Source organism: Neodiprion lecontei, chromosome 5 (genome assembly GCF_021901455.1).
Source record: "Neodiprion lecontei isolate iyNeoLeco1 chromosome 5, iyNeoLeco1.1, whole genome shotgun sequence".
Lineage (NCBI taxonomy): Eukaryota > Metazoa > Arthropoda > Insecta > Hymenoptera > Diprionidae > Neodiprion > Neodiprion lecontei.
This window is the reverse complement of record NC_060264.1, coordinates 35,948,532-35,964,832: the sequence shown is the minus strand read 5'-3', so window position 1 is coordinate 35,964,832 and position 16,301 is coordinate 35,948,532. Positions and strand designations below refer to the sequence as shown.

Below are 16,301 nucleotides of genomic sequence, written 5' to 3'. Positions count from 1 at the left end.
GATGGTTCATACGTATTGCAATAATTGTAAATACGACGAATGGCATGCTTGGCGGGATATTGTAAAGTATATTTGAATACAATGGAATAACGTCACCACACACTGTACATACATGCTATAAATTATCAAACTTACTGCACATGCGGTCACTGCAAATGTTGCATGGCCAACGCGACAGTAATAAGCTTGACGTCACAAAGTTCACGTATTTATAATATTTAATTTCATAATATGTACAGTTTATTATTTTACATGATGTTTGCCTTAAATTACAATAATGACACGTGCAACGCGCGCCTATTATCGCTTCCAAAACTTTAAACCACGGATAAATTGATGTATTGTCGATTTTACAGTGTGCTCTCGCGTTCCGTATACAGTCTATAATCTATTTGGTAAATATTATAAGATATTTCAATTACATCACTTATATATTAAACGATGAAACATGATATGATGTAAGCACAATATTATTTGCTATTTCGTTACCCTGCGAAGGTATACATCTGTTCTTGATTTCCGAAAGTAATGATTTCCTGACACGTTTACATTATATGCATTCAAATGCCTTCAACAATAATAACATAATATAATATATGTGGTTGTTATCATGAATAAATTTATTTCGTAAATTCTGTCTACTCCTTCGTCCCATATTTACTTTTTAATAATGGGACCACGAGTATTACGAATACTTGCTGAATTTCTACTCAATGATTTGCTTGAAGTAAGAAAAAGAGGGGAAGAAACAGAGAAAGAGAGAGAGAGAGAGAGGGAGAGATAGGTGGCGAAATCACCTGTATGTATTAAATTTGTACCAGGCAGTCTTTTGTATTACCATTCACTCGGCAATACATATAGGTATGTATATTCTGATTGTAATATTAAGTTGACCAAACTGCGAACATTTTGTAATTGCTATTAGTTTAGAATTTTTTCAAGATTGCTTCACTGTATATGCATATATTTGCAAAATCTTTCAACAGTTTTGGCGATAATTTATTTCTTTTTAATCATACGAAACTTTTTTTAGACTACGATCAGGTTGTGTTGCAGTGTATAAGATATAATGATGACGGATAGTTAATATACATATAGATTTTAAGACGTGTAATTATACTGCATTATTGATATACATAATACTATAAATAGTAAATAATTTTAATTATGCGATGTTTCGTTATTGCTGTTAATTAATGCGGTAACTGTTCAATAATTTTTGGAATAATTTGAATAAGATTTATTCCTAAGCTATTTAAAAACTCGTTCTCATAGATTCTATAATCGAAGAAAGTGTTTCGTCGATAAGAATCGTCGACAGGAAGTTTTTGTAATAACTACATATATTATTTATATACATTTATTATATTATACCATAACGACGATATTAATGTTCTTTTTTCATTAAGTATTTATTAACACAATTTTTATTAAAAATACATCTACTATTGGTTTTTTTTTTATACAATGACACAATAACACAGAGAAAAAGATAAAGGAATTTTTTTTTATATGCTTCCTAATCGTAGGTACACACTATCGACAATCAATTGCTTTTCTTTTATTAACCGCAAGCCTTTTCCACAACAGTCACTCATATGACCATCTGACCTGCATATTACGTGCACAAAAAAAAAAAAAAAACATTAGAAATTACGACGTTTATCTAGTATAATATAGCTACATTCAATTACTACAATAAATAAATTTTACTACAAGCATACATATTGTGCCGATTAATAAAATAGTCGTCGTGAAAAAGGCTCACCTACATAATCGCCATTGCTACAGAGACACTTGCTAAAATCACCGTCGATACAAGAAGTATGAGTGCAGGATAAGATTTCAGCGGTATGCTATACCTCCATTTTAATACGTGGTTTAATTTATTTAACTTATAATCAAACATATTGTTTCATCAATCAAACGCTTATACTTTGTACGAAGTTTGCATTTCTCATTTCATTCTATTTTATTGTCTATTCGACAGGATGGGCCGCGGTTTAACCGTTGAAATTTAATATTCCGATGGTCGAAGTGAAAAAGATCCAGCTGTATGATAAATAATTCGCAGTGCACCTTGCGCATCATAAGGCGCATGAGATTGCTCCGTTTTCCTTACTAAGATGAATATAATAAATACCTATCAACGCCATATTTCCCGATAATTTTGATAGTAATTATCTCTGTTCTTAGATAAAGTATACAAGAGACTGTGTTTACGTGACAGACTAGAGATCACTATTACGGTCGTGTAGTTCGTCATTCGAGAGTCAAACTATTTCGAATAACTGTAATTGCAATTTGCATTATTTATTTTTTTTTCAACAAATCACGACCGTTATATGTCACCGATCGTTGTTAGCGACAATTTCGTTCGACATCTTCAACATTTACATACTTGCGTTTAATTTTCGATTTTCATTATCTAATACTCGGCGTTTAATTACGTGGATATTGTTATCAATTAGTTAATAACCGCTTTACTGCATTTGTATTTATATTCAAATATTTTTATATACATGACAATTATTCGATTCATTACTTGAACGGTAATTAAATTTACCTCACGTAATTAAATTTTTACAGGGATTTAAAAAATATTCTAGACTTATTACAGATATTATATATATGTATACTGGATGCGAATGATAATTATACTAGTTGAAATGAAGTTGATATATTTACATATCAATAGGTACTCTTTTTATTTTATTTTACTATTCCGATCAACAAAATGGAAGTATGCATGGATATTGTGCAAATGTTCGCATGGTTGTAACAAGTCGCGTGAATTCTTCCAATAATGCTTCGATTTACAAAGTTTAGAAAAGAATGAAAATAAATCATTTCTTTTTTTACATTACATGTGATATATCTCAAGTTGGAAATAAAAATTCTAATACAATAATAACAGTTTATAAATAAAGATAAAATCTATTACGTACGATATAAATTTATTTTTCTATCCTTTGTTATAATTTTTACCGCTGTTCCAAAAGTACCTTTTTACAGTCCGCAGCTATAGCTACACAATACATATACAATTCAACGCGTTCTACAAGCTGTAGGCTGTTTTCTAAAACAGTTGTTGCTTACGTGGATATTTTCATTCATTTTTCTGAAAATTTACAATTTCTGATACAAGTTTCGTAAGGATTCAGTCAGTTCACGTGTGTTATCGAATTAACGAGACTCATCACGCATGTATGCAGTATACGCGTACTTAATCAGTTTCCTTCCATTAATATTCTGTTTTCAAATTTTTGTATGTACATAAATTTATCCAACCATTCTTCGACAATTATTTAAATTAATTTTGTTTTTTTACGAGGATACTCCCAGATTCGATCCTGGCAAATCGCGAAAATAAAGTGCGTCGTCGCTACCTCTTCAAATCACATCACATGCAAAAACTTTAATTGGCGAATGTATTATTAGATGCCACTGTAATCATCCAACCTGAGCTCACTGTCAAATTAGCACATCGATTTAACGTACAGCTGACAAATACGAATTGAACTAACGTCATGGGTTGGATTATTTTCAGGTTTACTTTGCTTAATTTTTCAAAATTTTTTTTTTCAAAAACTGTCATGGTCAACGCAAGAATAATATAAAGCAAAAAATATCTGACCTGATTAAAATCATAAATAAGCCTTTGGTTGATTATTGTGGAAGAACAGAATCAGACTCATCGAAAAATAATGTCTTGGTGCATTTTTGGTCTGCCATGATGTATCGGTGACAGAAAGACAAGAACATGACCTGTAGTAGAATTCTTCAGTCTCCACAAGTTAATACTAAATTGATCCCACGAGGAGGTCTGAACCTCTGATCTGATTATTTTCTCTCCGATTATTCTGAACACACAGAAGATGTATTTGTCGTGTTGAGTATAAGTGTTGGAACGAGCCTCGACTCCTGCTTTTAGCAAGTGATGTGTTTTAAAAGTACGATCCTTTGATAGGACAAAGATCCAAGGTTCATACTTCGGTAGTACGACTGTATGGCCCAGTATCTTCAGATCTCGACGGTTTGCGTTCGCGTTTGGCGAAAAGACCTCCTAGAAAAGATGGCTGCTGAGCCAAACCCTTAGCACCCCCAGGGATAGTTGCCCCTGGGTGAACAGGATGATGCGCTTGCACCGGATTTTGATTCTTTACGCCCTGGCTCATCGAGCTGGCTGAAGTAGATTGAAAAGAAATAGACATACCGCTATCCAGCGAGCCAACGCTTCCACGCCGTTGTGGTTTCTCTCCTGCAACTGTGTCAATCGGCGGTTGTTAAAAATTGATCATTTAACGTTCGCTCGTTTTGTGCAGTCTTTGACAAGGACATGATGAATGTGACAAAATTGATAACTCACACTGCTCGTGGATATCCAGTAGTGAATTACTCAGCGCGGACCTCTTCAGCTGCGTATCAAGATCCACCGCCTCAGTTCTTTCCGTGCAAGTTCCGGGACAGGGACAAACCTCGACGTCTGCAACGCCGGAGTCTCGATTTTCGGCGCTGCCTCTCGCCCCGCGGCTGCTTTTCTGCCTTTCCAATTCCGTCTCGATCCTCAGTGTCTCCATCTCGTCCATTTCACTGATCGACTCCCTCAAGTCCTCTGCAAACTTGCAGCGGTCGTGTTCGTTTCTCGCGTTGAACGTCACGAGCACCTTACCGTCGACGCGTTGGGACAATCTTATCCCGTAAGGATAATCTGATTTACAAACAATGTGAAAGGATCAGTCAGATTCAATTCACTCCGCTACTATCAGAAAACGGATTACAATCGATTCTTTCAATAGGGCCGCTTCTACTAAAAAGAGCTCAGCAGCTTCCACGACTATTCCAGTTGACCAAAGCGTAGCCGCAATTTTGCCAGATACTCTCGCAATAGGGCGGCAACAAAAGTGAAATGTTGGAAGAAATAGCGAAACTGTTATGGACTTTTGGCGGCCGTATTGCGAGCGTCTCAGTTCAAAGCGCTATAAATGCAGGCCGAGCTCGTCGGTGGGAGTATACTAATTCTAGAAATATCCTCCCCTACACCCCCATGAGAGAATCGACTGCATTGACGAATGAATAAAATACTCACGTGCAACTTCGAACAAAGTAACGACCATACCGCAGAGTGGGAAACTCTGTCTGAATGTGTAAGTGACGCTGCTCTTCTTCTTGCTCAATATCTTCGTCACAACGAGGAGATCGTTGAAGAGGAATACTTCTCTCTGATGAACGCCAGGTCTTTCCTTCTTGTGGATATCCGGTATTTCGTACAGCCTACAGTAGCACACGAGTCTACGATGCGGCAGAGCCATGTTTGGTTTTTTGCCAACGATCGTTGCCTGGACCTTCATCACTTGAGTAACATGGTCCGAACCAGGTTTGAACTCGTTGGCCTTAACTCTCTCGTATATCCCAACGAGTATGTCCCGGTCGATATCTCCGCAGTCGTCTATTCCCCGTAGATTTTTTATGAAATCATCGAGTCTCATCCTTCGCTCGGGTTTCAAGTTTGGCGTGTGCAAATCGGTGTTCAGCATTATTATCGCAAACGCTAATACGAAGACCGTATCCGGCGAGCGTAGACGAGCGACTACGTCAGGGTTGCACTGACAGTACCGTTGGCTGTAAACTTCCATCAGACGTTCGATTTTCTGTGCCTCACCGGGCATGCGGAAATATGCTTGGAATTTACGAAGGGCTACGTCGACCTGCATACCCGACAGATCCAGTTCGTGAGAGAAGCACCTGAAATCACAATTGAGATGCTTAAAGTAAAACAAGAGAAATTCTTATCCTTTGGATGTAAAACCGTTGTTTTCAAATGCGCACCGAAGTTAGTAGACGGTGAGCAACGACAATATTTAACCAGATTATGACGTCGAGCATGAGGCTCGGTGTAAATAATTGGCTCCGCGGTGATTACGCAAATTAGTCCGCTGCCGTTCAACATTTGTGTAAATAGACGCGTCTCAAGAGGTTGCGGAAAGGCGAAATGTTATCGGGTACGTACTCTAGAACAGCCATGTTGAACGAATTCTGGAGGTTTCCAAGATACTCCCCGATCATCTGTTTGGACAATCCTTTCCTGCTGATCAGAAACCTGGCGACACCTTGGGGACTGTTTTCCAAAAAGCCTCGCCTGATTAGGTAGCTGATACCCCGCTCCGGTTTTTTGTTAAACAAATTCAGCCCCACTCTGTACTGGCGTTTTCTGACAGTCTCCGAAACTTTATAACTTGTTTGCGGTGGTGCTTCCGTATCATCCATCAATGGGAGCTGGTAGCCGGAGCTGGCGTGCGAATGACTTAGTTCTTTTATGCTGCTCATCGGACCGCTGCTCTCTGTTATGTGTCCGCATTCTTGGTGTTCGGGTGAACTCGACTGAAATGAGATAAAGAGGAAATTGGTAAACCCGAATAAGCTCCGGGAGACTTCACAGAAAACTTACGATTCCTTTGTGTTTCCATATCGGCGAACCTCTGTGAGCGTCACCCTCGGAACTTTCGCAATTTGTCGAGTCGCTCCCAGAGCTTTGGACAGAGCTCAGACTTCCATTCTCAACACTCTTGCTGAGCCCGTTATGTCTACCCTCCATAGACCTGGAAGTTATCGATGACGTTCTCTTCGGAACTTCCGGCGGTACTTTTTTCCCCGAATTCCTGACTCTGCTCCCGGATCCTGGCTGGGAACTGTTGCCCCATGACTGAGGCGGCGGGGCCTGAAGGTTCTGCGGGGTCGACGGAGACGTGCACGGAGTTCTATGCATATCTCTAGGTGGCGTCTCCTGTCTCAAGCCGCACAGGGCTTCTTGAGGGTTGTAGTAATGGATGCTAGACCCGCTACCCTGGGAACTCGAGTCCCAACACGGACTCGGAGGAGGTTGTTGATGTCTTACGCAAGGGCTGGGCATCAGCGAAGGCGTGTGACGGCCAAGTTGATGCACGTTGTGACTGTTCTGATGCAAGTTGTGGTTATTCTGATGGTGCCCTGCGGCCGGGGACTGAGTGGGACCAGCTTGGATCTCGCAGCGGCCACTCTGACTTCTCGGTATATGAGCGGACGATTGAGAATTGTCGATATGCCTTCTTTCCCTCAACGACATACTTCTGATGGGCATTGGTCGGTTGTTTGCCGATTGGACTTGCTGTATGTATATCTGACTGTGGTAAGCGACTCTCTCATTCTCCATCGCGCTTCCTGGTCTCTCAGCTGTCTCCTGCAGACGTCTGCTGAGTCGTTTTTCTGCTTTGGCCATTGCTGTGATCGCCGCGAATTTCTTCAGCAGTGTATACCTGCGGAACGCTCGCTGGATTGTCAGAGCTGCGTTTCTAGCTTTTACACCGCCGTATTTTCGCTCCAGCATTTCAATCTGCTTGTCTAGCAGGTCTTGGGAGAGCTCGTACCTGCTCGACAGACACGAGATTATTTGTTATTGATGACATAATAATCAAGATCACTTTATACTCTCGTGAAAACGAGGAGAGATTCGTTGGCGAGTTGTACATTTGTAAGATAAATATTCACATGCACGGAACGTCAGGCAAAACATTCATTTTTAACGGATATGAAGAAACAGTCTCTTGAGTGTTGAGGCAAACATAACAACTTCGAGTTTGTGAATAAATATCTTATTCTTATTCCAGTTTATTTCTGCCGTGACAATGACGCCGAAAAATCTGATTCCAGTTTCTCTCACAGCTGACAATTAGCGGGTCTAGTTTGAACGCGAGAAGTGCGACAGGAGACTGACTTTGAGATAATGAAATGTTACGTCCAACTGTGATACAGATAAACGCAAGTAAGAACACATGACATTTGGTGATAACGATAACTTTTGAACAAAATAATTACGTATAAAAAACAAAAAAAAAAAAATTAAATTTTGCAATGGTTTACTAATAAAAAGAAAAAAGGTAACGCACACCAGACTAACAGACGAATAAAATTACATTCGTCCAAGGACTGTGCATCGAACCACTAATAATTACTTAAAAACCCGCTACAGCTCGTCGAGCTCACGCTGACGTCGAACTAATTACTGCTTACGTAGCAATGTGGTTGTTAAAATTTGTGCAAATATTTTTTTCTCGAGTTCGCAACTGTGCGAGAGTAAATGCAAAACATTACGGTAAGTGAAATCACGGTAAAATGCAGTCTCGAGCGATTTACTACAGTGCCGTTCAATAATTAACAATCACACGTTTATTGTGGAATTTGTAATGGCAATCCTAACTTTTGACGGGAAAAAAGTTTGCGCCAGCATTCTGAACGAGTTCAATCTATATAGGCATACATTTCGAGGAATTTAAAATTAGCTCTGAAAGCCTTTCCCCCGTATTCCCTGTTGTTTTGAAACTATGATAGAATGATTAATGCATCAGGTGGGATCTCGTGTTCGTGTGAAGTCAACCATCTGACGCGCGTTGCCGTACGAGTATCTTCTTATACTTTCAAATGTGAAGTTGAAGGAAACAGTTGATCAAGGTTTGATATGGCGAGTTAAACTTACGGGTTTTGAAGTCTGCAACGCTTGAGAACGTCGCCATTTCTGACGGAGCCCTTTTTATGCAGTGGCTGCTGGTAAGATGACTGAGGTTGCCCACCATAGCCTTGGACCATAGCACCATAGCTTTGTGGTTGCGGGTATCCAGCGTGTGGAAATGCTTGGGTCGTTGATGCCGGGTACGACGTGTGAATATAATTCTGGCCCTGGATGTACGACTGTCCTGTGATGTACGAAGTAGAGAGCGCCGACTGACTTCCGGTAGAATACATCCCGTGGGAACCCGCACCATGAACTTGCCCAAGACTGGCGCTGTGCGATGGCCTATCCATTTTTTGTGGAAAACTGTAACATCGAAAACAGGTATTGCAGGTTAACCAATGAAAGTCCGAATCACAAACGAACGTGAATTGGCAAATGATCAGATCACGCATCTGCACAATTCGTGACGGAGGAAATTTTCTTCTCGACTGAGAAATTAAATGTCAAAACAAGGTGCAAGCATGTCAGTGCTTGCCCAAGTACTTCATTTGAAGCGGCTTAAAGGTGTATGGGTCTTTGTAAGAACATTGTCGACCCTCTTTCCCTCGATTTCCCGTTGGCTTTACGAAGCTACCTTTTCCTCGCAACCTAGGCTCCGTTCCTCGAAGTCTAAGTAATGCCTTAACCTTTCCTGGTCAGGAAATATCATCATCCGTTCAGTTTGTGAAAAATGATGGCGCATTCGAATCCATTTTCGTCTACGACGAACGAGGCTCTCTTCCCGTCACGTTTTCAAAGGATAGAGGCATGAAGGTGGCTGAAGATGAGAACAAAGGAATAAAGCTGCCAGGCTTTTAGTACAGAGTACAGCGTCTTTGTTCGCCGCGAATTACAAGGAGGGTAATGAAAAAAAAGATCGATTTCCCAAGGCTACATCGCTTATTCCTTTTCACGATCAAATTCCACTCTTTTCCCAGCTTATATTTTTGGTCTGATAAGCAAGGTATCCCAGGTCGATCTCTCCGATTTGAATTTTTTTTGTAATATGTAATAGGAAATTAAAAACTAAGCGACGCGAATTTTTTGCATCTGCAATTAAACGATTTAAAGGCGTGACACCACCCTCCTAAGTAAGGCATGTGGAGGGGCGATTTGGCAGTTTCTACCACAAGAAAATAACACTTTTTAACCAATCCAACTGGAAAAGTTTTCTCACAACCAGAAATGAAGAATGTAATTTTCTCAATTGAGAGAGAAAAAAAACTGCCCAATCGCCCCTTAACGTGCGTAAATTTGGAGGGTGGTTTCCCCCCTTAAAGTGTTTAATGGTATATAAAAAAAATACGCCTTGTTTAATTTTTAGTCTACTTTAACATATTACAAAAGAAATCAAATCGGAGAGATCGACCTGAGATACCTTCCTTGTGAGTACAACATGGCAAACGTGTACTGGTAGCAATATTACGATGCATAGATAACAATCTAGATAAAAATTTCATTGTCAAACTTTGGAAAACAAAAGTGACGCACGAGAAAAGGATAATGCCTGAGTTTTGCCTTCAATAGGAAAAGTACAAGTATTAGATACTTGTGACGTGTGATTGAAGTACGTGGCATAAAAAAAAAGCTTGAAGCCTAGTGCAACATCAGTTTTTGTGCGAGATAAGAAACGCCTGTCGAGAGACACGACTCTGTACAATTTGAACATAGTACTAGCTCATATTGTTATCGCTTTACATAGATATAACACATGTGACAATGAGTAAGCGATATGAGATACCCGGAATGAGTTATGTAAGGAGGATATCGCGTAAACTTTAAAACGTTGCAAAAGTGAATGAGATTCTTCGCATGGAAAAATTTAGACATGTGATCGCGGCGGGTTTTTCAATTGTGAACTTGCTATCGACAGGACGTGAGATTTCTGTATTAACTTGTCTGCTCTGGAGCTTTAATATCCGTTTCAAGTGATTGCCGAACGCAATTTCCTGCCGATGCTATGTTTCCGGCGCAACACGCGTGTCTGCTGGTGTCGTGAATAATTGACTATATTAATTGATAAGAGAATTTACGGCTGTGTATGTATATGTTATATTTATGACATACCCAACAAGAAATCCGGATACACAAATGATCATCTTGTAAGCTGACGTAAGGGTCACCGAAAACAAGAAAAACCAAGTCAACGACGATAGTCCTGTGAGAGTAGTACACTCGGAAATAACTATCAACGCTTGTTTAAAAACGAACTTGAATTATAAAACCATTTCATGTCCTTTGACAACACACGGTAGTTTATATTCTTCTATAATATTATTAGGACGTATGTATATTGAAAATAAGTGAAGAAAAGTTTTCACGAGGATTCTTAAGGTACCGGTGATGGCCCATCCGTAGGACTCAACTTCTGGCGGTTGACTGAAGAAGGCCAACAGCGCCGCAGCTGTCTTTAGAGAGGGCCCTTCAAGGGCATGGCAGGAGCACAAATGCTCGAGAGAAGGCGCCGGTGGTAAAGGTATGGATGCAATGGTATAACACATGCTTGTCAGCAGGTAGTTGCACCGAAAAAGGGGACTCAGTTCGTGCCATACAATCATCTAGTTTTATACCGAATATACGAGACGCATGGTATTTCAATGCTGAAATGAATTTATAACGAACTCGGTGTGTGACAATGTGTTATAAGTACATTACAGTATCTCACTCTGTAAGTATGCGTAAAAAAAATGTGCCGGTAAAATTTTGGACGTTGAGCTTCCAAGTTCCAGTTTATTAGCGGATAAATTAAAGTAGGTGGGCTTGAGATCAGCGCACAAGAATAACTCTTGAACTCTGTTTTGATGAGCACTTTTAGCGGACATGGTATCCGTTACATATGCGTAACTCTATGTATATACATCGCTTAGTGGGCGCGATATCAATTCGTATTATATTTAAACTTTGGGGCGTTGCTTTACATCTTAAGAATTAACTTGCAATTGATCGTGATACGTGCTTGAAAATAAGTAAACGTTGTACCGTTGCTCGAGGTTTTTCAATTAAAGCTCGCTATAAGCGATAACTTTGAAAGTATTTCAGATAATTTTTAGACCAGTTTGCAGTTTAAAAGGTTTTGTGACGAAGAGAATTCGGACTTGAAGTTGAAAGAGCGAGGTGCCCGGAACAGAACATCTGCCGGCTGGGTGTTTGTGTCTCGTGGCACGTTTCCTAGGCTTCTTTACTTGGTCTCTGATCCCTCTTCCTTCTTTTTTCTCGTCCCCGCCATCTCAACCTCAGGAGCACATGCTCTCTCAGATCGCACCTGGCTCAAGATTTTCACGGAAATGTATCGTGAAGCTCTGATCGTCGAGAGGGACCGCAGACGAGAATGAAAATAAAATGAATATATTGATCATCACAGGCAGATGTTTTGGAAGGATAGTCCAGCACCTGCGCTTTGATTATTACATGTATTATACAATCAGACTTCTCAGCGTTACTGCAACAGTGAACCGTAAACCTTACCGTAAATTAGGGTGCAATTAACGTCTAACCTAAATGAGTTTTTAAGTACAAATCGATTTGCGAGTTAATTTACTTCTTGTACGTGTATTATAAATATACCGTTTTAACACCGTTGCAGTAGAAAAGAACACGCATCGAAAAATTAACAGCAGCCTAGGAATAATGCGGGTATGTATTTTTACGAATACACTTCTGACTAAACGGAAGTATAAAATACTCATCCCGTATCCTCCACGGACCTTCCCAACTTACGACAAATCTGAAACCCTGGGTCGGGTAATCCTCTTACAAATTGGGTCCGTGAAGAGTACAATAGATCTTTAAACCCTCGCAAGACCTCCTAGTTTCTGAACAACGAAGGAAGATATGTTTACTTACCTATCTATAAAATATCGCCGATCTTCTTTTGCATTTTCGAATAACTTTCGGTCCTGCAGGATTATCGTTACGGAATCCTTGTTGTGTTATTTTATATTCTCAGCTCCGTTCTGATGGCTAATGTTTTTTTAGGCTGACAATATATTCCAAGGGCTTAACTTTGCGGTCATCTTTTACTTTTATACGGTTTTACTCACACTTCCTTTCTGGATTTTTACACTACTTATGTATAATTATGTAGACGCATACCCGTCAATTCTTTGTAATAGACGACACATTCAAGAGATTACGAACATCATTTAATTTAATTTCAGTAATTAAGGTATCCCCGTAAATCATTGGCTCGATGCATGTATTCGTTGCCGAACTCATTTCCTTCTTATTTTTGCTTCTTATATTCATCAAGTCATCGTGGAAAAAAACTTGAATTACAGTGTTTTATCAACTCATAATTATGTCGTCAAAATTGAGCCATTTAATTCGTTGAATGGATGTTTCAGGATCGACTGAATTTACCTCGTCATACGAAACATTGATTGCAATAGATGCAGTCTGTTCTTTCACGCGCTGTGCAGTTACGAAGATTCGTGTCCAGAGTCTATGGTGGGGATAAAAAACATCTGCCGAGCGTATAGCACGTGTCGAACACTCTGCCCCTCCTATGGCTGCCTAGGCGGCAGCACAGAAGTGACTCATCACATCGCGGCACACGCGCGGACGATAACCAGATGATGGTAGTAAGAACAAGCCGCAAGACACTCGACTCGATTCGGCCCTTGGATAGAAAAAACAAGTTTGAGTCGTAAACCGAAATAGGTTGAACGTTAATACCTTTATTTGTGAATTTGTAAACTGGGAAATACAACTTCCATACTTCCGGGTCGACGAACAAAATGGATTGCCATTTTGTCTCTCCGGATAATAGGACAGACGTAAATTCGAAAGGGCAATGAAACCAAACAGTTTATCAACTTATCCCCGAATTCTTTGCGCTTTTCGTTGGTACTATTTCGATCCAGTGTCACTAACAAAGCGCCGCGAATACGTAAAGCTCTTGAAAATCCTCGAGACGAACCCTCAGACTATGTGACTTCAGGTTTGAAGTGGCTCACCTGGCACTTAGACACGCGCCGCAGAAGCCAGCTATGGTATCATATTCACTGTGTTTTTAATTCTACACGTACCTATGGTACCACCACGCGCGTTCTTGGTACACGAGGTGTTATTGAAATAAAGGATGCTCGTCAAGTGCACAACCGGATATGGAAACATCTGTTAATCAGCATGAGAGTCCAGATATTGGAAAACGCAACGTCGATATTAAAGTTGCCATCTTTGCCGGGGATTTTGGTCTCCAATCTCGTGTAACAGTCCGGAATAGATTCGAAATATCCTGAAATACTCGACTGGATATGTACCGAATCAGCACTACATTATATCCTAAAACATCGTTTTTCTACTGTAACTTCCATGACCTTGGTCCCCGTTGTCGCCCCTGTGGGTTTTCAATCGGAACGGAGTTTTTCATGATATTCTAAGCACGCGTAGACCTTGATTCCGTCGATTGGCAAGAAACAAAGTTAATTCAAGGACATTGGGTTCGGATGTTGTTGCCAATCAAGTCAGAAACTTCCAATTGCCGTAATAACCCGACTTCTACAATGCTTCTTTCAAGATTGAAATAACACTAAGTATTCACATAATAACTCCAATTACCTACACTTTGCCATTTTGATGTGTCCGAGAAACATGAATTCATACCTTGTTTCGCACATAAAGTGGCTTGAATGTTTCTGGCTGCTCAATTCCAGCCAGTTTTCTTGACTGGATAGATGGCTTCATCCAGCAACACTATTTACAACTTTGATAAATGGTTATGTAGACATACATTTGCGGATATGGGAATCATTTTACGAGGTTGTAAAACATGCCTCTGCGAACAGAAGTGTACCCCATACTTGTATGTAGTGAGTTAAGGCATAACTCCATCTGTTACTTTTAATTTCTTCAATGAAAGATACTAAAGTCAGCGATTCAACGCCCGTTGACGAACCGAAAAATCCACTTGCATTGTCGATTCGTTGAAGAAAATATATTCGACGTTTGACGTCATCCGACATTAGTTTTATGTCGTAGCACAGAGAATGTTCGCAACTTACGATTAGCCATAGCATCGTATAAACCAACTCAGTGAACGAAATAATGCAATGAATAATATCTGACACGCGATACGTCTCCACTGACACGTGACGTCTTGTTGTGCCACTTACTATTTGATATGGCTATAGAGTCAGGATTGCGAAAAATTTTGTTTGATAATTACAAAACAAGAGTTGAGACGATTTTGGTGATCAAAGCTCATCATCTAGCGTCAGTGAATGGTAAATTTGAAGCACAGGTGTGATAGAGGAGGATTATTTTTACATGTACCGAGAACTCTCCTTTGAAGAATCGAACTAGAGCACGCAACGTGCTGGTAATTTAATTCGTTGGTAATTTCCTAGTAACCTCAAAGTCTAGCTGTAACTACCGTTCGTTCTAGTCAGCGAACAGCCACGGATTTCTAGCTATTGATTGGACTTGTTAGCATCTAATACAAAACACAGTGCATGTTTCAGCGGTCGCAATAAGTTCCGATGAGCCTCAAACGAAGGGATTATTTGTGCGGGACACACCGATGGCACACGTAAAAGTCAGTAGACGACGACGATGCAGTAGCTATTGTATACTTTGAAGTGCACGTGCTTTGCGTTCGTAGCAGAGTACGAGGCGCGTCCATATTCGACCGTTCCACTTCACGATTTCCGATGACCGCAGTCCAGTTACGGCTTCGTTTCATTAATAGACTCACGATATCAGTAACTATGTAGAAACCTTGGTGAAATTGAGTTAGGTAAATAAATTACTTCCAGTATCTACTGCACAAGTTCACAGTGAACATAAAGGTAGAGCAAGAAAAGTTAAATATGCCGTGTGATTTCTTTTATTAAAATCTCAGGGCCGAACGAATTGTACCAACATGAACTAAAATTTTCACCTTGATCTCGTTAGTTGAAACCACACAATTTACGCGTACTTGTTTCAATTGTCAATTTGCAGTGAAACTGTTCATGTCGTTGTAATTGTTGAGTTGCCATTATTTCTCTTTACGTGCACGCATTTTCTTTCTCGAAAATTGTTTAAGTAGAAACCATTATCACGGTTGAGAGGCACAACCATTTAGCGCGTAATTATCATTAACCAATTAACAACCGTTGATTGCCATTAAAAGCCAGCAAGGATCCTGCTGGAAATAATTTACTTAGCCACCGTGAAGCTCAACCGTTTTATTGATGTTATAGGATTATATCGTTATACTGGTAATTTCAAAGCATAAAGAATATTTTCTGTTTCTCCTGCTGGGGATCTCGGTGAATTATCTAATAACTGAAAATTTCATATCTTATTTGAAAAATTGCTAAAAATGATAAATTTTATGGAAGTTTTTCATCGGTCTTAGAAATGTTGTAAAACGTGTAAATGAAGCACTTGGCGAGTTGAATAGAATCGAAAAAATATCGGAAATCCACGCCCACCGAATGTTTTTTCGTGTAAACAAGACCAGATGTTTTACGCTTTTGCGTCGGTGACTGTACAGTGCCACTCGGTGTCTTGACTCCGAAACCTTTCATCGATCTATTTCCCCACTGCCACAAGCCGACTGATATAGCCACGTGACAGTATTGATAGTGCGTCCTCTTTTGCCGCTGGACTTGTCCCACGGCAGACAAAATTGTTACTTCCGGTTTATCACTTCCGTTCCGTATCAATGATTAGCTGGCACGTTTGTGTCAACTGGCCATGCACACACCATACGGAAAAACGAGCTATACAGTAAGGAGACTGCGCACTCACCGACACGGCGAACCATCCTTTCGAAAGATTATCACGTCAA

General features: G+C 40.0%; 1 protein-coding gene across 9 annotated transcripts in view; it reads right to left on the bottom strand.

Annotated features, from left to right (window-relative positions):
* Nucleotides 1-45: 45 nt before the first annotated feature.
* The window catches only part of LOC107217254 (IQ motif and SEC7 domain-containing protein 1), a 48,170-nt gene continuing 31,914 nt past the window's right edge, over nucleotides 46-16,301 (bottom strand). For 6 of the 9 annotated variants that reach the window (XM_015654691.2, XM_046742387.1, XM_046742385.1 and 3 more), the window contains 6 exons: nucleotides 8,510-8,848; nucleotides 6,449-7,403; nucleotides 6,011-6,381; nucleotides 5,090-5,745; nucleotides 4,370-4,711; nucleotides 46-4,267 (listed from right to left, as the gene is read on the bottom strand). In XM_015654691.2, coding sequence (XP_015510177.1) covers nucleotides 3,987-4,267; nucleotides 4,370-4,711; nucleotides 5,090-5,745; nucleotides 6,011-6,381; nucleotides 6,449-7,403; nucleotides 8,510-8,848 — 2,944 coding nt within the window. In that variant the 3' untranslated portion in view covers nucleotides 46-3,986. Of the gene's footprint in view, nucleotides 4,268-4,369; nucleotides 4,712-5,089; nucleotides 5,746-6,010; nucleotides 6,382-6,448; nucleotides 7,404-8,509; nucleotides 8,849-9,028; nucleotides 9,049-9,119; nucleotides 9,277-16,301 lie in introns of those variants that run through there. The other 3 variants (XM_015654693.2, XM_046742389.1, XM_046742388.1) reach the window with 3 other exon arrangements.